The following is a 24727-nucleotide window of genomic DNA, read 5'->3' on the forward strand; positions in this document are numbered from 1 at the left end:
GATTGGATTGAGATTGATATCTATGATAGGAAAGAATAAAAAGTAATCACAAACATCTTCGTCTCATTGTTTGTGATTCCGCAACATCTTGTTTCGCTACCATACGATTAAGATTGTTGTGAGGTTATTGATAACTCTAGGTTGTTCTTCGGGAATATAAGACCGGATTATAAATTGGTTTCTGTTCACCTTGGTTATTATCAAAAGACGGAACAAAACCTTTAGGGTTTATCTGTGGGAGACAGATTGATCCTTTGATAGACTTGTCTATGGGAGACAGATTTGTTTATTGTCAAAGCCTGCGATTTTGGGTCGTAGCAACTCTTAGTTGTGGGTGAGATCATCTAAGGCAATCAAGTGCGCAGTATCCTGCTGGGATCAGAGGCGTAGGGAGTACAACTGTACCTTCGATCAGTGGGAGACTGATTGGGGTTCAACTACATTCCAGTCCGAAGTTAGCTTGGATTAGGCTAGTGTCTGTAGCGGCTTAATACAGTGTATGTTTAATCTGGACTAGGTCCCGAGGTTTTTCTGCTTTTGAGGTTTCCTTGTTAAAAATATTTCTGGTGTCTGTGTTATTTCTATTTCCGCATTATATTGTTTTATCTTTATAATTGAAATAATACAGGTTGTGCGTTAGATCATCAATTAGAGTAATCCAACCTTTGGTTGTTGATTTTCATTGATTGATCCTTGGATATTGGTCTTTGGTACCATCAAAGTTATTCCTTGTGTTTAATTAAAGACTCGTTGATTTCTATTAGCTCGAGTAAATCAAAACAAGAGAGAGATATTAACTCCTTGAGATACTTTTACCTAGATTGAGTCTGACTATCTAGTTGATTCTCTGAAAAGTATTTCGGAGTTCGTCCATACAGATTGCTAAGAGAAATATTGGGTGGTGTTGTTAGACCCCCGATTTTTCAGAAGGTTTTAAAATTGAGCATTTACTAGAAGAACACCATGGTAGCTATCGATAAATAGCTCAATGTGGCTGAACTTTAATATATCTTGAATGTAGTTTAAACCCAAAGAAACAACAGATAACTCGTGGAAAAACACAAATGGTTGATTTTTTTCCTTTTATACAATACATATTTATGGATAATATTTTCCTGATCTTGCATGAAACTTCATTATTATTTTTTGTAGTGTTTGCAATAGATTGTCGCCAATCAAATCTTCTATGATCGTTCTTTTTTCCAAGAACACTCCCATCTTCAATGTTCCAAAAACTTGGATCTAAAATTCCAGATAAATAATATTGGAGACTCAAAAATAAGTTTTGGGGTTCTTTTTAAAATCCAATGTAAGAAAAGTCAATCGACACAAGTCTTTTACTGCTCCAATTCCAGAAAAATCTCAATCGTCAAAAAAATAATAAATCACTTTCACTCGTGTGTAAAATCAATTGACATCGTAATCATCAGTATGTTTTATAACATGTCGTATATAAATCATCAATATATTTTTTTGCTACTGTTTGAGGGTGAAAACGGTTTCTGCTGGTTTTGGTAAATTCGTGTGTGTGGATGAGAAACGAGTCTAAACCCTAAACGATGTACTGCACGGGAGTACTTTTGATTCGAGAGATCAATCTGTACAATCCTGGCCTAAACCAAGAAATGGTCATTCCAGGCTTGCTTCGGTCACAAAGTGAAGGAGAAAGGTTGGTCTTAGGGAGGGAAGCGAAGAAAGTGTTAAGACCAGAATCATTGATCCTGAAGGTGTGGTTGCTTATGACTTGTGTCAGAAAGTAGAACTGGCTAGCAGAATGGAAAGCTACCAGGTGATTTCTAGATACTATGTTGTTCTCCGACCTAAACTTGTTGTCTGGTGGAAATAGGTGAAACCTATTTATATAAGTCGTAATTACGTACCCTGGCCTCGTAGAAAGTGGAAAACGATTGAGTGGTGGAAGAGTGGAGTAACGTGTAACGTCAGGAATTATGCTTCCATAATGAAGGATCCGTTTACACCATTACTTCTTGCCATTACTAACCGCCCCACTTTATGACACTTTCTTGTAACGGGTGTATTGCACGCCGCACGCTGTAAACTGTCAGACCAATACCCTGATGAGTATCCCCCAGTTTGTGACATGTTTGATGCCTCGAGTGTTTTCGTGGAAAACATGTAGCACTTTGCTACGTGTGGCAAGTTAAAATCAGGAGGCTTGCCGTAGGAAAATAGCATGTGATGCTATTAGGTTCGTCTTGGCTGGTCGCCTAAAACTTGCCATAAATTTGTCAGTTAGGTGGCAAACTTCGATAGCTGAGATCACATCTCATGAGGAAGGGTAGCCGTTGATTATGGCTACCTTGTGTTGGCGCCTGAAAATGGCACAGTGCCGTTTTGGTGTATGCCAGTGGCAGTACGGCATGGCCGGCATGACTCGTGCATGCCAGTGGCACGGTGGTGCAAGTGGCGCCTGACGTATCCATGGACACTAGATTTAGACGGCTGGTCGCCCAAAAATCACCACAAGCCTGCCAGCTTGGTGGAGAACTTGGATGGATGAGATTGCATCTCATGAGGAAGGGTAGCCGTTGATTATGGATACCTTCTGTTGGCACCTGATAGTGGCACAATGGCGCCTTTAGTGCATGCCAGCGGTATTGCGTCATGGATGGCATAGTTCGTGCATGCCAGTGGCACGGTGGAATGACTGGCATAATTTGTGAATGCTAGCGGCACGATGGTGCAAGTGCCGCCTGGTGTAGCCATGGCCACTGAAATTTTGGCACGTTGGTGTTAGACTCAAACGTGGTGTGGCAACATCATTTTCAATGGCTACATTGATCCCCATGTTCTGTGGAACATTGTTTGGCTCGGTTGGCGCAGCAAATTGGCCTAAATTAGGGTTTGGCATGTCGAAACCCTAATTAGCATATGTGGCATGTTGCGGGCCCGAGGTGGCATAGTTTTGTGCCAGATTAGAAATTAGGGTTTCTTCCACCGCCACTAGAGCATGGCCGCGCCTAGGGTTTAGGCTATCCAAATTGAAGTCCGTTATGAGGCTGGTCACGCACAGAGAATGGGTTGGAAAGTTTTGGCATGCTGTCGCGGTAAGTGGCGCGTTTGGAATCTGCGCCTAGCATGCTTGTTTTGGCATGTTTGGCATGCCGTTAGCATGTTGGCACGGTTTTGGAAAGCCAACTTAGTATGGCGACCTCTTGACACAATTTCCACCTCTTTTAAGGCTGTGGAAGGTTTAGAGCAACCTGATTGGTCAATAAAAGTAGGGGGCGGCCAAGCACGGGCGCGGCTACCCTTTTGGTGCGCGTGGCAGGTTTAATGCGACATGATTGGTCGATAAAGGAATAAGGGCCGGTTGAGTAGCATGGGGAGTGGCCAAGCGGCGCTGGCTAGCCTATGGCGTGGCCACGCTCCCTTTTATTGCTGCTCCTACCCCGCGGCTCCGTTATTCTTTGTATTCCGATTTTGGGTAGGACCCTGCTCCTACTAATCTACAACGGATTAATTGCTTAGTTGTTTAAGCATAGTCTCGATCGACAGGGTCTGATATACTGTGCAAGGCGCAAAAACCCTAACTTTGTTAATTAGTCAGGTTCATGAATTTTGTGAGTTATCACAAAATTGATTGAATTCTATGTGCTAGCACGAAATTATTTATTTACAGAGTGCAGTGCGCTTTCTAACTGAGTATTTTGTGCAAGGGCCTTAACTTTGGTACTTGGAGATCCGTGTTACTCTGCTGCGAGTGAACACAAATACGTCATGACATACCGATATTAAGGGTTCTGCCGGGGAACATAGCACAGGAAAGGTACTCAGTGAGTCTTATATGAATAAGTAATATAGGCAAGGCGCCGAAATTTATAGAGCATCCGGGATTGTTGCTACATACGCCAGTCTGGATAAATTTCATGTAAATATATTGAACGGCTCAATAAATATGCCAGTGAAGAGGTTGAAATTCATGGCTCCGCTTCCTTACAGAGTGCCGTCACATCAGATGCAAGGTTTTACGATTTTAACCCTAAGCTAAAAACCACCATCAACATTAAGTCCCCTGCTTAGCCCGTGATAGTGGCATTGTTGCGGGGTAAGCATGAGATGGTGACATGCAAGGATAAAATCGAAACGGCAAGTCATGAAGAGATTGTCAGGAAGATTTGGCTAATCTTTATCAGGAGGCATGAAGAATCTGTGATCCTTGCATTGGCGGCTCTGCATGAATTCGGCTTGGCCATAGGGGTTGGCGTCAGCGCTGCAACTTTGGATACTGATCAGCAGAGGTGGCACTGCAACTTGGTCCCCGGAACGGGCGTTGGCTGGCTAGGTCACGAAACGTACAAAGATGGCGCTTGGCTTCAGTCGGTGGAATGGTGGAAACTGGCTTCAGTCCGTGTGATAGACACATTTTTGTGTCCAATTTGTCTCGATTCTATATATTGTTAGGGCTCATTTTTGTACTTATTATGGTGTTTTATTTATTTGTAGGTATTTTTGGCCAATAAACATTTTTGGAAAAAATTGGCTCGAAAAATTATCGGGAAGCACCCGGAGGACACTTGCTATTCGGACCCCCGGTTTGGATAAGGGGCACCCCTAGACACCCCCAAGGCAGTTGTTATTCGCACCCCCTTTCTTCACAAATTCGAATTTCAAATTGGCGGGAATCTGGTGTACAAGCTGCGTATTTTCTTGGGAAGAGCTGGATTAAATTCTGTTGAGTTTTTCTTGGTGTTTGACGCTGGAATGGATTGGTACCACCCTGTTACGACTAAACAGGGTTGGTAGGTCTTCCAGATTCGAAAAAATAGGCATCAATCTTCGGTTTGGATAAAACAGGTCACTGGTTATTCGTGGAAGTTTCATTGGTTATATTTGTGGAAGTTTGGTGTTGTGAAGGAAGGATTTACTCTCTGGGATTCGTATCTTTCAGTTTTAGGAAGTTTTATAACTCACAAACCGCGTAAAGAAGATTTGGAAGAGAAGAAAATTCCGAGTATTACTGTCGAAGAAAAGAGTTATTTTTGGGACTTCACTTGCCTTATAACGGACCTTTCATGTATATATATGAGGCTAGGGAGTCGCAGAAGGGAGTACGTACACTTTGGGGAAGTTTAGAACATAATAGAGCATAAAAACACCAAGTTGCAGAGATACAGGCGAGAGGAAGAAGAAGAATACAGAACAGCAGTAAAAGACAGTCGCAGAATCCGTGGCCTTTTCTTTCAAAATTCAATCACTTTGTCACAATTTCTGTAACAATTATTCAGAGTTCGCAACAGTTCTGTGTTAGGGTACTTTGTAACAGTGGTTCGTAACAATTATATCCGTTACAAACACGCTGTTTTATACCTTCTCTTCTTTTTAATCAACTTTTGAGCAACAAACATGTATTTTGAGCAAGTGGTTAATATGAGGAGCTAAACCCCATTGCTGAGGCGATAGAGGAAGCTATTTTTCCAACAAAAAGTGGTATATTCTAATTTATTTATTTATCGCAATTATTTTTATGATTGTTTTGCCTTGAGTGAAAATTGTTTGAATGATTCTTGTTAAGAAATTGTTATTTCTTTTGATAAAGCATGCTTGGACCTAGGTTTTTGATGTTCTATGCTTCGGATTTACACTTGTTATTTTGAGAATCTACTTGTTGCAATAGTTTAGAATCAAATTGAACGAAAAAATTGCATGAATATAAATATTGGATTAAATCACTTTGAATTTGGAAAATAATGGAATCTTAGCCTCAGTGTTCTTTTTAATATTGATATCAACTTTGATTGAGTTTGCTATAATTTTTAGTGAGTTTTCTATTTTAATATTAGAATTTAATTCTAATTAATATCCTTCACAAGTCTGAGAATCGAACCACTTTTACCACTATCTACAAATCACATCACCGCGGAATGGTGGAAACTGGCTTCAGTCCGCAGAATGGTGGAAACTGGCTTCAGTCCGTGGAAAGGTGGAAACTGGCTTCATTCCGCGGAATGGTGGAAACAACACTTGGAACTTTGGCTACCAAACAGTGAATATGGAGCCGTCTAGGTCGCAGAATGGGCAGAGATATCACGGCTTTGATCACGGAGTGCTGGTGACATGTAGTGTTGGTGCAGCGAGCCTTGAATACAAAGATAAGTATTGAGGTGGTGGAGCCGTCAGCAATATAATGTATTGAGGCAGTATGCATGACAACACAGTAGTGAGTGTTAAGGAATTTGCATGTCTCAACATCAAGAGGAAAAATGTGTTGAGGCAGTTTTCCTGGAAAAACAACAGTGAGTGTTGAGGAATTTTCACGTCTCAACATCAAGAGGAAAATGTGTTGAGGCAGTTTGCCTGGCAACACAGTAGTGAGTGTTCAGTAATTTACACGTCTCAACACTAAGAGAAAGGATGTATTGAGGCAGCATGCCTGGAAATATAGTGGTGGTGTTGAGGAATTTGCACGTCTCAACACTAAGAGGAAGGATGTGTTGAGGCAGCATGCCTGGCAACACAATAGTGGTGTTGAGGAATTTGCACGTCTCAACACCCATAGGAGGGTGTGTTGAGGCAGTACGCCTGACAACACAGTATTGACTGTTGAGGAATTTGCACGTCTCAACACTAAGAGAAAGGATGTGTTGAGTCAGCATGCCTGGCAACACAATAGTGGTGTTGAGGAATTTGCACGTCTCGATACTAAGAGGAGGGTGTGTTGAGACAGCATGCCTGGCAACACAGTAGTGAGTGTTGAGAAATTTGCACGTCTCAACACTAAGATAAAGTATGTGTTGAGGCAGCATGCCTGGCAACATAGTAGTGAGTGTTGAGGAATTTGCACGTCTCAACACTAAGAGGAGGGTGTGTTTAGGCAGCATGCCTGGAAACACAGTAGTGAGTGTTGAGGAATTTGCACGTCTCAACACTAAGAGAAAGGATGTGTTGAGGCAGCATGTCTGCAACACAGTAGTGAGTGTTGAGGAATTTGCACGTCTCAACACTAAGAGCAAGGATGTGTTGAGGCAGCATGCCTGGCAACACAGTGGTGAGTGTTGAGAAATTTGCACGTCTCAACACTAATCGAAAGGATATGTTGAGGCAGAATGCCTGGTAACACAATAGTGGTGTTGAGGAATTTGCACGTCTCAACACCAAGAGGAGGGTGTGTTGATGCAGCATCCCTGACAACACAGTAGTGAGTGTTGAGGAATTTGCACGTCTCAACAGTAAGAGAAAGGATATGTTGAGGCAGCATGCCTGGCAACACAATAGTGGTGTTGAGGAATTTGCACGTCTCAACACCAAGAGGAGGGTGTGCTGAGGCAGCATGCCCAGCAACACAGTAGTGAGCGTTGAGGAATTTGCACGTCTCAACACTAAGAGAAATGATATGTTGAGGCGGCATGCCTGGAAACACAATAGTGGTGTTGAGGAATTTGCACGTCTCAACACCAAGAGGAGGGTGTGTTGAGGAAGCATGCCTGGCAACACAGTAGTGAGTGTTTAGGAATTTGCACGTTTCAACACTAAGATAAAGGATATGTTTAGGCAGCATATTTGGCAACACAATAGTGGTGTTGAGGAATTTGCACGTCTCAACACCAAGAGGAGAGTGTGTTGAGGCAGCATGCCTGACAAAACAGTAGTGAGTTGTCATGTACCAAAGTACAGTGACAAGGGTTGATAGATAATTTGAGGATAAACCTCTCTTAATCCCAAAGGATCAAGCCTTATGGTTCACAAATAACACAGCCTAATCGATACTTTGATTATAATTTTCTTGAGGTTTTCATTACATACTCACACTCTTTATAACTAGGTTTTCCTAGTTAGATCTAACGATCACTAAGCCCCACAGATGGTTACATCTCAACCATCTATTATAATTAATCATTAACTATTGATTAACTCTAACTAAACTAATAATCAACAATTAATATTAAATACTAACTACCACCAGGATTATGATAAGGGGCACCCTCTTCTCTTATGCAGGTACATGACAATCCCCACTCCTTGGAAACATCCTTGTCCTCAAGGATGTGAACTGATTTTCCAGGGCACCCTCTTCTTTTATGCAGGTACAAGTTGAGAAAACTAGCCGCGAGGACAGGTCCATTTTCTGCAAAAGAAATGGAAAAGGAAAATGGCCACATGGAAGTAGTTATCTTCTGTAAAGTCCACCCTTGACCTGAACCTGGTTGTGCTGTGTTGTCCATGGTAATTGCAGTTGTATAATCATCAACACCTCCAGCTGGATAAGTACTCATACCAATATCCCCATTTATATCGGCGTTTAACTTAGGTGAGATTGACTGGTGTAGCTTTTCCACTCCACTTATAGCCACCCGAAACTGACATGGAGTAAAACTTGTGGCCGGAAATGACGAGCGTGTAAGATGCATCTGTGGTAGAAACTGTAAGAGCAGCAATAAAATAGTGTAGATGGCAGTATGAAAACCACTGAAGAAGTTGTGCGGTTGTGCTTATAAAGTATCATCAGGTGAGCAAGATTATTAACCCTTAGAAGCAACTGACCAAACAGCTCTGGTTTACTGCTAACCTCCTTGTTCCTTGTCATTTGAAGTATCAAAATAAACCAAAGAATATAATTTTACTGCGGCATTTCAGTAACCAGATGACTAGCATCACACCTTTCTCCATTTATAACAAACTCAAACACATGTGACATTTCAAACCACAAAACAAAATGGTACTCAAATTCCAAAATCAGTTCATGAGCAGATTTGCCATCATAATCATTCATGAAAATCAACCTATTATTAGTAATAAAACAAGATGTAACATAGAATTTGGAGATATTTCTAGCATAAGAGGACCACCACTCCACATGTGCAATTCCTTTACCACGGTCAAATAAGAGGCGAATATATACAACAATAGGTAAACTAGTACATATAGAAGTAACCAAAATCATGTATATGAAGAAGTATACCTTGGTGAAGTCGATTGTGTAGGAAGGAAACTCTCTACTCTGATATCTTGTGTTGCAATGCTTCTCCAAATAATATGCAACGCCTTCACTAATCGAAAATCTCTCACAGGCCTCAGATGTAAGTAAATTTAGCTGGAGATGAGCATTAGTACAAACAAACAGGTTAACTTTTATAGGTTTTGGCAACCACTGCTTGTGCTATTTTTCCCTTGCACGCAACTCCCATAATATAGAAAGTATGAGTGTTGTAGAGTCACCACTGTGCAATCTCCACACGAAACTCTCCGCCAATTGACTCAAATTTCCAATTCTTGCAGCCATTCTAACAGTCAGTATCCTCTCACTAACAAATTCAGTACCAATAACACAGAAAAGCATAATGAATGGTGTAGCTGAAAAATCTGAGTGGTATCCAAAACGAAGAAACAATAGAAAAATCCAATGCACATAAGAACGATCACTAGCTGAACTGACAACATGAATCATTTGCAAAGATAACTGTATAGCAATTGCATAAGTTCTAGCAATCTGGTCAGACCAATAATAATGATCTGTATGAAATATTAGCAAAAGAGGAGAGTGAATACCAAGTTGCAAATACAAGAATCTCTTGTGAAGTATGAACATAATGAACTCAGGGGAACATTCCAAACACTCTATATGAGTCCTAAGAACAACCAATGATTCAAGAAATTGAACTGAAATCTCATGAAGCGAATCAAACTTCAGCTGCAAAAGAAAAAATACTTTTCTCCACATCCTAACCATTTGAAGACACCGCGGAAAAACATCACCAATACCACCAGTTGTGAACACGAATAAGATATACTTCATATAAATGTATGTAATCGAAACATATGTCTAAAAAATATCTTATAAATGAAATTCCCATTGTTTGCATTCCTTAAAATTGAACAAATATGTAGGAAAAACAAACAAGAATCAGTTAAACCCAGACTGAACTCATAATCACCTGTAAAATAATAGTATACATTAATGGATCCAATTTTGTTTCCAGGATCAAATAGTCTTCCATCAAATAAGGATTTCTCACTAGGAATTTGGTGATTAAAAACGCTTTTGTTCTTGAGATACACAATATCTATTTGAAACATTTTACCAAGCAGCTTCCAAGCAGTACTAGAAACACCATTATACCCTAAATCTGAACAGTACCCATGTTTATGAATCAATTCTTGAATAAGTTCCCTATAGTACCCGTGTAACAATTTCAAGCACAGATCAAATTTACACCCAAATTCAGAATAACATTTAACAAAAGCAGAATCCCCTAAACTGACATCAATCTTCTTTCCTCGATCGAATAATGAACGAGTAAAATCAAAAAGAAGAGTAAAGAAATCCTTACAATTCAACTCGATGTGGATCACGAGTAACACCCTTAAGCTTTCAAGGTTCTCATAAATAACTTCCTTCATTTGTACATGGTTCTCGCTGTCGACATCATTCACTTCATCTTTGGCGATTTCGGTAATCTGAGAATCATCCTTGTCTTCAGCGATTAAAAATGAAGAAACAAATAATTCATCGACAAATTCATCTGATGTTGCTTCAGATGTAATTGAAGAGTCTCGGCTGAATGAATCAATTTCTACTTCTTCAATCAGAAGTTCTTCCTCAATCTCCTTAGATTCTATAACACCAAGGACTGACTCCAACTTCTTCTCTGATTTGTGAACAAATTCACCACCAATAGCGTTAGATTCCTGATCTGATGATGCTTCAGGAATAGGAATTGAATTTTTTGGAATACCAAATCGTTGACATAGCAATGCGATAGTGGATATGGATTCCTTAGCAGGAATCATCTCAGCAGAGAGAGAACAGAATTCAGAAGTGAGGTTCTCAACCGATTCTTCCAAGTCTGTAATCTATCTGAATGAGCCTGCAACTGAGTTGCAGCTTCATCTATTGTAGTAATCGTATCTCCTCCCCCGCTCATTACTTCGGTAATCAGAAACGTAACTGGCTGATACCAATTTTGATGTACCAAAGTATAATATCAAGGGTTGATAGATAATTTGAGGATAAACCTCTCTTAATCCCAAAGGATCAAGCCTTCTGGTTCACAAAGAACACAGCCTATTCGATAAATCGATACTTTTATTATAATTTGCTTGAGGTTTTCATTATAGACTCTCACTCTTTATAACTAGGTTTCCCTAATTAGATCTAACGATCACTAAGTCCCACAGATGGTTACATCTCAACTGTCTATTACAATTAATCATTAACTATTGATTAACTTTAATTAAACTAATAATCAACAATTAATATTAAATACTAACTACCACCAGGATTATGATAAGGGACACCCTCTTCTCTTATGCAGGTACATGACATGAGTGTTGAGGAATTTGCACGTCTCAACACTAAGAGAAAGGATATGTTGAGGCAGCATGCCTGGCAACACAATAGTGATGTTTAGGAATTTACACGTCTCAACACCAAGAGGAGGGTGTGTTGAGGCAGCATGCCTGGCAACACAGTAGTGAGCGCTGAGGAATTTGCACCTCTCAATACTAAGAGAAAGGATATGTTGAGGCAGCATGTCTGGCAACGCAATAGTGGTGTTGAGGAATTCGCACGTCTCAACACCAAGAGGAGGGTGTGTTGAAGAAGTATGCCTGGAAACATAATCGTGACGTTGAGGAATTTGCACGTCTCAACACTAAGAGAAAGGATATATTTAGGCAGCAGCCTGGCAACACAATAGTGGTGTTGAGGAATTTACACGTCTCAACACCAAGAGGAGGGTATGTTGAGGAAGCATGCCTGGCAACACAGTAGTGAGTGTTGAGGAATTTTCACGTCTCAACACTAAGAGAAAGGATATGTTGAGGCAGCATGCCTGGCAACAAAATAGTGGTGTTGAGGAATTTGCACGTCTCAACACCAAGAGGAGGGTGTGTTGAGGCAGTATGTCTAGCAACACAGTAGTGAGCGTTGAGGAATTTGCACGTCTCAACACTAAGAGAATGGATATGTTGAGGCAGCATGCCTGGCAACACAATAGTGGTGTTGAGTAATTTGCACGTCTCAACACCAAGAGGAGGGTGTGTTGAGGCAGCATTTCTGGGAACACAGTAGTGAGTGTTGAGGAATTTTCACGTCTCAACAGTAAGTGAAAGGATATGTTGAGGCAGCATGCCTCGCAACACAATAGTGGTGTTGAGGAATTTTCACTTCTCAACACTAAGATATTTAAAATTTATTGAATATGCCTAATAGATATAAAACATTTATTTTTAAGGATAGTTACTTAGTTCTATCTCCGCTAGGCATGTCCTTCTCCCATGATTGTGCTTTGGGTATTTTAGGCTCCCCCATGAGTGAGCAGCATTAGGCGTTAGTGATGACATCAGGATGCTGACGGGTTGATAGACGGAAAAAAGTCCCCAGGTCTTTGATGGGATGAAACAAAAGGTGGTCGTAACTATGAACCTTGGCTGGCTGCGATCACGATCCTTGACAGGGAGGAGTGTGGTGACTACGGGCATGAACCTTGGAAGGAAGGAGTGTGGCGGCTACGACACGATCTTTGGCAGGAAGAAGTGGCGGCTACGACATGATCCTTGGATGGAAGGAGGCGTTGAAGCGGGTTCGGCTCTTGGAAAGGACGTTGAAGCTTATGGATCAGAACGCTGAAGCGGAGCGACTGCTGGAGAACGTTGAAACGGAGCGACTTCTGGAATGAGGGCGTTATTAACCCTTGACTTCGAAAAATGACTTGATACGATATGGCATATGGGAAGACGGCACAAATAGTTCTGGTCGGCAAGTCGTGTTTTTCTCCTCATGGGAAAGAATACACTTCTTCTGTTTGATTTTCCCTTGCAACTCTCAGAGTCTTGACGGTTAAAATGTTGAAGTTGGAGGCCGCGTCAATCAGCATGATGTCAAACTCAATATCCTTCAAGTGAACAGTGGTTAGGAGTCCCCAGTTCCATCTATCAATCGTGATTTCCAGGAGAGATTGGGGTTTGGGAACGGCTTCCCTGGCTGGAAACAGTTGTTTTCCTGATGCAGTGCGGTTGAGGGCTGCAAATATGTCTTGACGCTGCACCTTGGAGAAATACAGAATCTCACATAAATGTTTCATCATAGACTGCACGATTTTGTGGGCGGAGTCCCCAGAAATCAGGAAGGTCCTGACGGAAAGAGGGTCTCTGTGAACTCAGGAGGGTTGCTGATTTTCTTTGCCTCGATTTTGGAGAAGTCGTTCCTGATCTTCACGTGTGATGAAATTGGATCTTTGATTCCTTTCTACTGGGCGTTCAAGAGAAACGCGAGCCTCTTCATCTATAAACGCGCATCCTGCTGAAGTGCCTGTGCCAGATGTTATTAGTATTCCTTGTCAGCTCCATATGGGGTTAACGTGACTTTTGTGGAAGCCGCTCCATTAGTGTTTTGAGGAAAATAGATATCTATTTCTGAGTCGAAGCCATGTCCGTCTGAGCTCTAGCAAGAACTTCCTGTCTTTCCATCAAATCATCAATGGTAATATGGGATCGGCTTCCTCTGGCTCCCCCAGTCTCTCATCCTGATGCAACGGCTCTGGTGACGGTTGGAGGTGTCACACTTGAAGAAACGTTATGGGTGGCGGCAGCGGCTCTGGATCTGGTGATCTGAGGTGTAACGCTTGAAGAAACATTTTCCACGCCACTGGTGTTGACAAGTGGCGTATTAATGCCACTGGAAGGAACGTTAATACCGAGTATGATTTCAGCGCTAGTGTTTTCAGGGTTTGTTGCTGATCCGGACCCGAGTTCTACCATCTTGAGATCGGGATTGAAAAATGGACTTGGAAATTGGAAATTGATATTGCAACCGAGAGACTAATCTCCCACTGTGGTCGCCAATTGTTTGAGGGTGAAAACTATTTCTGCTGGTTTTGGTAAATTCGTGTGTGTTGATGAGAAACGAGTCTAAACCCTAAACAATGTACTGCACGGGAGTACTTTTGATTCGAGAGATCAATCTGTACAATCCTGGCCTAAACCAAGAAATGGTCGTTCCAGGCTTGCTTCGGACACAAAGTGAAGGAGAAAGGTTGGTCTTAGGGAGGGAAGCGAAGAAAGTGTTGAGACCAGAATCATTGATCCTGAAGGTGTGGTTGCTTATGACTTGTATCAGAAAGTAGAACTGGCTAGCAGAATGGAAATCTATCAGGTGATTTACGGATACTATGTTGTTCTCCAACCAAAACTTGTTGTCTGGTGGAAATAAGTGAAACCTATTTACACAAGTCGTAATAAAACGTACCCTGGCCTCGTAGGAAGTGGAAAACGATTTAGTGGTGGAAGAGTGGAGTAACGTGTAACATCAGGAATTATGCTTCCATAATGAAGGATCCGTTTACACCATTACTTCTTGTCATTACTAACCTCCCCACTTTATGACACTTTCTTGTAACGGGCGTATTGCACGTCGCACGCTGTAAATCGCCATACCAATACCCTAATGAGTATCCCCCAGTTTTTGACATGTTTGATGTCTCGAGTGTTTTCGTGGAAAACATGTAGCACTTTGCTACTTGTGGCAAGTTAAAATCAGGAGGCTTGCCGTAGGAAAATAGCATGTGATGCTATTAGGCTCGTCTTGGTTGGTCGCCTAAAACTTGCCACAAGTTTGTCAGTTCGGTGGCAAACTTCGATGGCTGAGATCACATCTCATGAGTAAGGGTAGTCGTTGATTATGGCTACCTTGTGTTGGAGCCTGATAATGGCAAAGTGGCGCTTTGGTGTATGCTAGTGGAAGTGTTGCATGGCTGGCATGTCTCGTGCATGCCAGTGGCACGGTGGTGCAAGTGGCGCCTGGCATAGCCATGGCCACTAGATTTAGGAGGCTGGTCGCCCAAAACTCCTCAAGCCTGCCATCTTGGTGGCGAACTTGGATGGTTGAGATTGCATCTCATGAGGAAGGCTAGCCGTTGATTATGGATACCTTCTATTGGCTCTTTTAGTGCACGCCAGCGGCATTGCGGCATGGCTGGCATAGTTCGTGCATGCCAGTGGCACGGTGGAATGGATGGCATAGTTTGTGCATTCCAGTGGCACGGTGGTGCAAGTGGCGCCCGGTGTAGCCATGGCCACTGAAATTTTGGAACGTTGATGTTATAATCAAACGTGGTGTGGCAACATCAGTTTCAATGGCCACATTGATCCCCTTGTTCTGTGGAACATTGTTTGGCTCGGTTGGCGCATCAACTTGGCCTAAATTAGGGTTTGGCATTTCGAAACTCTAATTAGCATATATGGCATGTTGCGGGCCCAAAGTGGCATAGTTTTGTGCCATGATTAGAAATTAGGGTTTCTTCCACCGCCACCAGAGCATGGCCACGCCTACGGTTTAGGCTAGCCAAATTGAAGTCCATTGTGAGGCTGGTCACGCACAGAGAGTGGGTTGGCAAGTTTTGGCATGCTGTCGCGGTAAGTGGCGCGTTTGGCATGTCGTTTGGCATGTGCGCCTGACATGCTTGTTTTGGCATGTTTGGCATGCCGTTAGCATGTTGGCACGGTTTTGGAAAGCCAACTTAGTATGGCGACCTTTTGACACAATTTCCACCTCTTTTAAGGCTGTGGCAGGTTTAGAGCAACCTGATTGGTCAATGAAAGTAGACGTCCGGCCAAGCACGGGCGCGGCTACCCTTTTGGTGCGCCTGGCAGGTTTAATGTGACTTGATTGGTCGATAAAGGAATAAGGGCCGGTTGAGTAGCATGGGGCGTGGCCAAGCGGCGCTGGCTAGCATATGGCGTCGCCAAGCTCCCTTTTATTGATGCTCCTACCCCGCGGCTCCGTTATTCTTTGTATTCCGATTTTGGGTAGGACCCTTCTCCTACTAATCCACATCGGATTAATTGCTTAGTTTTTTAAGCATAGTCTCGACCGACGGGGTCTGATATATTGCGCAGGGTGAAAAAACTCTAACTTTGTAACTTAGTCAGGTTCATGAGTTTTGTGAGTTATCAAAAAATTGATTGAATTCTATTTGCTAGCACAAAATTCTTTATTTACAGAGTGCAGTGCGCTTTCTGACTGAGTATTTTTTGCAAGGGCCTTAACTTGGTACTTGGAGATCCGTGTTACTCTGCTGCGAGTGAACACAAATCCGTCATGCCATAACGATATTAAGGGTTCTGCCGGGGAACATAGCACATGAAAGGTACTTAGTGAGTCTTATATGAATAAGTAATATAGGCAAGGCGCCGAAATTTACAGAGCATCTGGGATTGTTGCTACATGCGCCAGTCTGGAATAAATTTCATGTAAATATATTGAACGGCTTAATAAATATGCCAGTGAAGAGGTTGACAATCATGGCTCCGCTTCCTTACAGAGTGACGTCACATCAGATACAAGGTTTTACGATTTTAACCCTAAGTTAAAAACCACCATTAACAGCTACAAACTGTTAGATCATTGCTCGGTCGAACTCGCATGCGTTGCTATCGCAAGCATGTTTTTCAATGTTAGTGATCAAAACTATAAGTCTTGATTTCCAGTCTATTATAGCTAAGTCTCGGACTAGGATAGAAAGTGTAGTTGAGCTCAAGGACTTCATGGAGATTCATCATACAATAAGAAGAACTACTCAAGGAACCGGTGGAACTTCTCGACAAAAAGATATGTGAAGACTTGAACTTATCTTTCATTCAAAATTTTATCTACTCTATCTCCTACTGTTTGAGATAAGAAGTCGTATGATATATATATAGACTTGGATTATACACATTTGGTATTTCGAGCCGAGTATACATCTCCCATCTATATCTCGAAATATGTGTTGGTAAGCTTTTCGCTTCGATCAAGTTTATCTTTACCATGTGATGAAAGTCATGATATGTTTCAGTCATCTTGAAAATTGCTTTGACGAGAAATGGTGTAACAACTATATAACGTCCTCTAAGAATGTTTCAATGATTGAAATGAGAGTTTAGATTACTTAACCAATGGTGGACATAAGTATTATTGTGGAAACACATTTATGTATAAGTCATATTCCTTAAACCAAAGTTTGCGAACTTTGTTGACCAAGAGAACCGGAAGAATGGCGTGATCCAAGTTCGCGAACCGGCGAAGTTCTCAAAACCGAGAATTTCTGCTGGAGTTTGTAAACTCTACCCGGTAACTTAAGTCCGCGAACCTAGTCTGCGAACTTGAGAAGGTTATATATCTGAAGATGATTTCTGAACTTAAACTTAAAAAGACTAAGGAATGCAGTTTGCAAACTGTGGATATAGAAGTTCATGAACCGATTCAAGTGAATTAAATCATCTTTGCTTCAATGTGTCTTGTGTAGTACATGAGATTTCCTTGCAATTGAACAACTCTCTAACTAGTCCAATTTGAAGTCATTTAAACTAGTTATGGTGAAGAAGAACGTGGTTGATATGAAATTCTCATATGGCTAACCATTTGATTAACTGTTTTTGAACCAACAAGTGCATACGTTTGGGTACGGTTAACAAACCTAGAAGCGTGCATTTTCAAGTGTGTATAACAAGCTAAGTTTTCGATCTAACGGTTGAGAAATATTAGCTTGAATCTAAATCAGGTTTTCATCTAACGATGAATATTGAATGCTTTGTTACTAAGATAACATTGATTGCAAACCCTGATTTGAAAAACTATATAAAGGAGATATCTAGTATTGTGCAAAACTAATCCCCACACCTCATGCGTGATACTAGTTTGCATACTAGAGTCGATTCTCCTTTAACCTTTGGTTTTCTTCTTCTAAAACAAGGTTAACGACTTAAAGACTTCATTGGGATTGTGAAGCCAGACCGATTCTACTTTTATCGTAGTTGTGTGATCTGACCTTGCATCTTCTATCGTACGAGTACAATCAGATTGATTGGCTTGAGATTGATATCTCTGATAGCCAAGATATAAAAAGTAATCACAAACATCTTCGTCTCATTGTTTATGATTCCGCAACATCTTGTTTCGCTACCATACGATTAAGATTGTTGTGAGGTGATTGATAAATCTAGGTTGTTCTTCGGGAATATAAGACCGAATTATCAATTGGTTCCTGTTCACCTTGATTATTATCAAAAGACGGAACAAAACCTTTAGGGTTTATCTGTGGGAGACAGATTGATCCTTTGATAGACTTGGGTCTCTCTAACCACTGGGTTAAACTCATAAACCGGTGTGTTTGTACTGTCTCGTACTCTGTCCTTCTCAATGGTAACCCTACTGGGTTTTTCCAACCTAAAAGAGGGCTTAGACAGGGAGATCTTCTTTCTCCTTACCTTTACATCATTTTATCTGAAGCTTTATCTTCTTACATTGATAGTCTTCAGAAGAAAGGAATTTTAGAGGGTATCAAAGTTTGTAAAGATGCTCCTGAAATGACACATGTTTTGTTTGTTGATGATTCTCTCATTTTTTCAAAAGCTACTTCTCAAAATTTTCAAGTTATAAAAAACTATCTTCAAAAGTACTGCTTGGCCTCTGGGCAAGAAATAAATTTTGAAAAATCTGGTATTTTATTTAGTAGGAAGATTCATGAGCATAGAAAAGCTCTCTTGGCCAATATTTTAGAAATCCAGAGCAGGGATTTAGGAGAAAAATACCTTGGCACTCCTACTGTGTTCCAAGCTTCTAATATCCAGACACATATGGGTATTCTCCAAGCTATTGATGCCAGAATCTCTGTCTGTCTTCATAAGCTCTTGTCCCAAGATGTTAAAACCATTCTAATTAAACATATTGGCCAAGTTATTCCTCTATTTCAAATGGGTGCTTTCCTTATTCCTAAGCGTCTTTGTAAACAAATAGACTCTCACCTATGCAACTTCTGGTGGGGTGAAACTTTAGACCCAAAAGATAGGAAGCTGCACCTGCTTGGTTGGGACATTTTATGCTCCCCCAAAGTTGAAGGCGGTTTGGGCTTTAGAAAGTCTGAATTAAATAATCTAGCTATGATAGCTAGGAATGCCTGGAGAATTCTGAAAAATCCTAATTGCTTACTGGCCACTATTCTTAAGGTTAGATACTTTCCTAGAACTGATTTCTTGAATGCCAAGTTCACTGGTAAGTGTTCTTGGACTTGGAAGTGTCTACACGCCATAAAAGAACTAATCAAGCCTTTCATTTCTTGGATAGTTGGGGATGGTCAATTGATTGACCCATGGTGTGACAAATGGATACCCTCCTTGGGTTCTGCCACACCCAACCCTCTATTCCCCCTGATCCTAGTATCAAAGTTTCTTATTTTATTGATTCTCAAACCAGAAGTTGGGATGAGTCTAGACTTAACACCCACTTTGATAATACTTCTGTTCAGAAGACTATCACCATTCCCTTAAGCCAGCTTTGCACTCCTGATAGGAGGGCTTGTGATCTTTCAAAGAATGGCAAATTTTCTTCTAAATTTGTCTACATGAGGCTCAGAGGTCTTAGGCCCTCCCCTTGTAAAAATCTTTGGATGCGTATCTGGAAAATCAGAGTTCCTTACAGAATTCAAGTTTTTATTTGGAGAGCAGATAGAAATGCTTTGCCCTCCAGAACTATCCTTCACACTAGAATGACCATGCATAGTGTGGATTGTCCTAGGTGTACTGATCCTCATGAAACTATTATGCTTGCTTTAGTCCTATGTCCCTTTGCTAGTAGAGTCTGGTTTATCTCTGATTTCAACACTACCACCTATTTTTTTTCAAAACAAGTCTTTCATTGATTGTCTTCTTTTTTGGCTAACTGATCCTCAGTCTAAACTCTCTGATGAAGCTCAAAGTCTTTTTGTTGCTATCTTATGGTCTCTTTGGACTAGCAAAAACAATTTCATGTTCCAAAATATTTCTGAAAATCATACTACTGTCCTAGCTAGAGCCAGAGCTATGCTTCTCACTAGGAAAACTTACTTGACTGTTTCTACTTCTACTTCTGTCAGTATTTGTGATAAATGGATGCCCCCTATTTTGGTTGGATTAAATGTAATACAGATGGTGCCTTTTATGATACTTCTGGAGCAAATGGTGCAGTGTATGTGATGCGAGATTTTTCAAGAAAAGCAACCTTTTGTGCATCCTTAGTTTTTGAAGTACACTCTGCTGAATAAGCCGAAGCAAGAGCCATCTGGGAAATACTTAAGAAAGCCTTGGAGCAACAATTAACTCACATAATCATTGAAAGTGATGCGAAATCACTCATCGACCAATTCTCAGTTGGGAATTTTGAAGGGAATCCGTGTACGGATGCAATTTTTAAGGATATTCAGCTTTTCTCTTCGAAGTTAGTTGCATGCATATTTAGTTTCCAACCTCGTTATTGTAACTCTGTAGCTCATGAACTAGCAATGTGGGCTAGGAAAAACAATTATACTATGTACTGGTATGTCCCTCCTGTTTGGCTCCTACCAACAGTTGAAGAGGATCATTAGCCTTTTTGAAGGCCTTTGCTTATAAAAAATAAAATAAAATAATAATAATGTTTGTGGAAAAAATAATCTTGGAATTGGTACTCCGCATATCTAATGGGACTACTAAATTTCTAAACTCCTCCTTTATAATAGGGACGGAGGGAGTATGTATTAACATGTGATAGGGGTTTTTTTTTTAATAAAGTGATTCTTGAATTAATATTTTCCAATACAAATAATCTCAGTCGACTTAAAACTCATGCATCACTTTTAAAGATAACTCATGCATACAATAAACTAATATCATCAATTTATCTAGTTAAATTAGAACTCCGCTTCCATAATTATCAATGGATAGTACACATGATTCTTCCAACTCCAAGAAAAAAGAAATGGACAAAAGAAGAAGAACAAAATCTATTTGAAAAATACGGTGAGATGTTACACAATGGATCTATCTCTAAAATGAAAGCACGAGAGAAAAATTCAATCCATGTTGAGATTTAGTTTGAGGGCAATCTCTATAGAAATATTATGTATACACGTCTTGTCATCGTTTTCCTTTTTTATTTTTTATTGTTGAATAAGTTTCTGAAATTGAGTTTTTAGTAGAAGTATACATTGACCGAACTTCGATATATCTTTAATCCAGAAATATAAACCCATAGAAATAACAGATAACTCGTTGAGGAGAACAATAATTGATTTTTTTCTGTTATATTGCGTACTTATGGAGAACCAAAGTTAACATAGATCTCTAAACACAACTACTTATATCAAATATTTGTATTTCAAATCTTCAATTATGCTCTTGATCTTGCATGAACCATCGATATTAATTTCTAAAATAGGTTATCTCCAGTCAAATCTTCTGCCTTTGTAGTTTATTCTTTGAACCCTTTCATATGTAGTGTCCCATAAACTTGGATCTAATTAAGAATATTTCAGAATAATAATTGAGAACTAAAGTTAAGTTCTAGGGTTCCTGATCCAAAAATACGTGGTGGTTGTAGCCTTTTAACTGGACCTCCTCAACCAAGATAAATATGGGGACTCTTTAGTAGGCATGCTCTGAAAAAACTAGATAACTTTAGACGAAACATACTAAGTGTAGATATTGAACTGTAGGGAATATATAAAGATAGAGGTAAGGTATTTTATGTTAAGAATGGACTCCCTTACTTATTTTTTGACTTAATTTTTAATTTAAATTTCTAACCAGTGATGTAAATAACATTTCACCATGCACTATCTTAGCCCATCAATACTAAATTTATTAATATGACTCAGGCGAGCCTATAATCAAATATTATTGTCAGAGCACTGCTCGGTTGACCTACAACTTTTTCTATCTCAAGCTTGTTATCAATGTTAGATGAACAAAACTATATCTTGATTTCTAGTCTACTATGTCACGTCTCGGGCTAGGTATAGAATTTGGTAGTCGAGTATCAGATATCATTCACATCACCCTCGAAAATGGAAGATCAATGAAGACATTTGGAGAACTTCATCAACAAGGTATGTGAAGACGAAACCATTCTATTTTACTCAATATCTTACCATTATTTATTTAAGAGACTATGTCGTACGACGATAGATGTATTAAAAAGGATAAATTTTGAGTTAAAATTGTCTTGTTAAACATCTCAAAAGTTGATTCAAGCATTGGATGTTCAAAGGTCCTTAACAATAATTTTACTACTTTGAAATAATTTATTGTTCAAGAATTAATCTTGTGGATCATTTGAAAATTTCCCAAGCAATGATTTTATCATTTGTGAATGTTTCAAACATCAAACAGATAAATCAAGAACTTCTGTAATTTTGACTAAGGGTGGGTTGGTGAAACAGTCCGCAAACCATGGATATATGATTTTCTAGATTACGGGGAAGGTTGGCGAACCAGTTCGCAAATCTTAAGTTCCAAAAAGGACAATTCACGAGCCTTGGTGATCTGAATGTTTATATTGGTGAAAATGGCTAACGGTTGGCGATCCCAGATCACAAACTGTTATCATCTGAGTTCACGAGTCGCATAATGGTTGGCGAACCAGTTCACGAACCATAGCAGCCTAACTAGTGAACTGTCTTATGGTTCACAAACCTTTCACCGACGGCCCCATTAAAACTTTAGCAGATGCTTAAAGACTTATTTCTCTAAATATGTTTAACATTGATATGACTCTCATAAACACCTCTAAGACATCATTGATCACTAAAACACTTGTATATGTGAATCATGATTAAATTCTTAAGTGTTTAAATGAACATCAAATTTTTTACTAGTTCCTAAGGCATATTTTCCAAGAACTATCATTATACACGGTTCACGTACTCGGACCACCGTGTATATTCTTCTTTGTGATTTCAAGAAAAAATTCTCACATGCTTACTTGAAAGCCTAATCGGAGTTTCATTTAAACAGATAAAGTCTTTGCTTGAATCTCAAGTTATCTTAGCTTGAATCCGAAGAAACCCCTTAGTCTTGAACATCTATAAATAGATATGCTCTTTCAACTTGGAAATTCAATCACTGACACTTTATGTCCTAATTGATTGATAGAGTAGTCCTTTATTGACCTAGGTTTCCTTTAAGAAACATAATTAGGTTTACGACTAAAAGACTTCACTTGGGGATTCATGAAGCCACGTCCGACTATCTTTTACATTGGTAGTTCGTGTATCCTGATCTTTCTTTTCTGTTATCTAGGTTTCCATAATCTTTTTCAGGCAAGATAGATAGAAATCATAAAGTTCTTTTCGCCTCAGACTATTCTTAATTGTAAGTTGAAAATTATTCTTGATAAGTGGTTAATTAAGAAACCAGGTTTCTCAGCTAACTTAATATAAGTGTTCCGGCTTTTTGAGGTTTGCTAGCTTCGTCTATAGCAAACAGATCTTTCTGCCTTGATCTTTGATCTAAAGGGAAATCAAATAGGCTTATTTGTTAGAGGTAGATTGGTATGAAAAGCCTTCACTTAATTTGAAGCAACTCTTAGGCTGTAAAGGATATCAGCTAAGGGAATCCATTGTGTAGAGCCTCGCAGGGTTCAGGAGATGTAAGGAGCGTCATTGTAACTGAATCGTTTGGAGGGTGGATGCGATCTCAACTACATTCCAGTCATAAGCCTTATAACCTTATAGTAGGCTAGTGTCTGTAGAAGCTCAATACAGTTTGATATTCAAATTTGGTTGAGGTCCCTGGTTTTTCTGCTATTGTGGTTTCCATCAAATTCCACAATCAAAATCCTGATGATACTAGATATTACGACACAAACACTTGAATTATATGCATATAACCCCTACTGACTGAAATCATTCGCTCAAGGTTTTAAGAAGCAAAAACGTGGAGCGAAGCGCTCACACACCAAATTATAAAGCGCCACGAACGCGTATAACGAAAGTGAGCATTTAAAGATATATAATAATATATGTAATAAGAAGTTGTATAACAAACTTTTTGTATATTGTTTCTGTTACTGTGTTGTTGAAGTTTTTATGTATTACAAATTTTAACAACAAAATGTTTATGAGTTGTTAAACTTTATTTATGTATTAGAAATCTTAAAAACAAACTGTTTATGAAAAGACGAGGGTACCCAAATATACCTCGATCTAAAACTTTTCCACCTATAAGTCCTTTCTCCGAAAGTGATTGTCTATGGACTGAGTCGAGACTATACAACGAATCAGTTCACACTTCGTGTGATCGTCTATGGATACGAGATCGAGACAATACGACAACAAGATAACTTGCGTGATTGACTATGGATACAAGATCAAGACAAGACAATACAACAACGAAGTATGATTACTTGATAATAGGTTCAGACTTAACCAAAAACTATAGGATTGCTATCAAGTAATTAGGAATTAACGTTTGTGTATTTTACTTCTAATTATAATAATCAATTATAATTGCGGAAATAGAAAAGTAAAAGACACATCAAAATTTTATTAACGAGGAAACCGCAAATGCAGAAAAACCCCGGGACCTTGTCCAGAATTGAATACTCTCAAAATTCAGCCGCTATACAAAATCTAAACCAACTTCGTATAGTTGATACCGAACAACCACTACACCATTTTTCCGGAATCGCAACTAAAATTCGTAACGGCCCAGCAGACGTTACAAATTTTCCTGTTACAAATAACCGTTACAACCTAGACGTAACAGGCTGAAGCTGTTACGAGATTTTTTCCAGATTCGTAACAGGGTGTCGCTGTTACGAATCGTAACATGCTAATTTTTAACGTGTGCTAATCACACGCTTGGTCACACTAGAGCCGGTAACATGGGTTTATTGTGTGCGTGTCATTCAGTTGTGTGCCGTTTTTTCCCACCCAACTTTGCTTTTGCTAGAGGATAATTCCTCCCCTGAAGAGATAAGGGATATTTCATCCAATAC

At 39.8% G+C, this 24727-nt stretch overlaps 1 protein-coding gene across 4 annotated transcripts; it reads right to left on the bottom strand.

Annotated features, from left to right (window-relative positions):
* Positions 1-7700: 7700 nt before the first annotated feature.
* LOC113282952 lies at positions 7701-11042 on the bottom strand. Of its 4 annotated transcripts, none has more exons than XR_003327258.1 (2): positions 8921-11042; positions 7701-8369 (listed from the first exon to the last, which is right to left on the bottom strand). XR_003327258.1 is itself a non-coding variant. In XM_026532062.1 (2 exons), coding segments are annotated over exons 1-2 (462 nt in total). In that variant the 5' UTR covers positions 10750-11042; the 3' UTR covers positions 7701-9228. The 4 variants fall into 4 exon arrangements, 2 of the variants coding, with proteins under 2 accessions (XP_026387847.1, XP_026387846.1); XR_003327257.1 differs by having other exon boundaries at positions 7701-8381; XM_026532062.1 differs by having other exon boundaries at positions 7701-9230; positions 10290-11042.
* Between the last annotated feature and the right edge of the window lie 13685 nt (positions 11043-24727).

Source organism: Papaver somniferum, chromosome 5 (genome assembly GCF_003573695.1).
Source record: "Papaver somniferum cultivar HN1 chromosome 5, ASM357369v1, whole genome shotgun sequence".
Taxonomy (NCBI): Eukaryota; Viridiplantae; Streptophyta; class Magnoliopsida; order Ranunculales; family Papaveraceae; genus Papaver; species Papaver somniferum.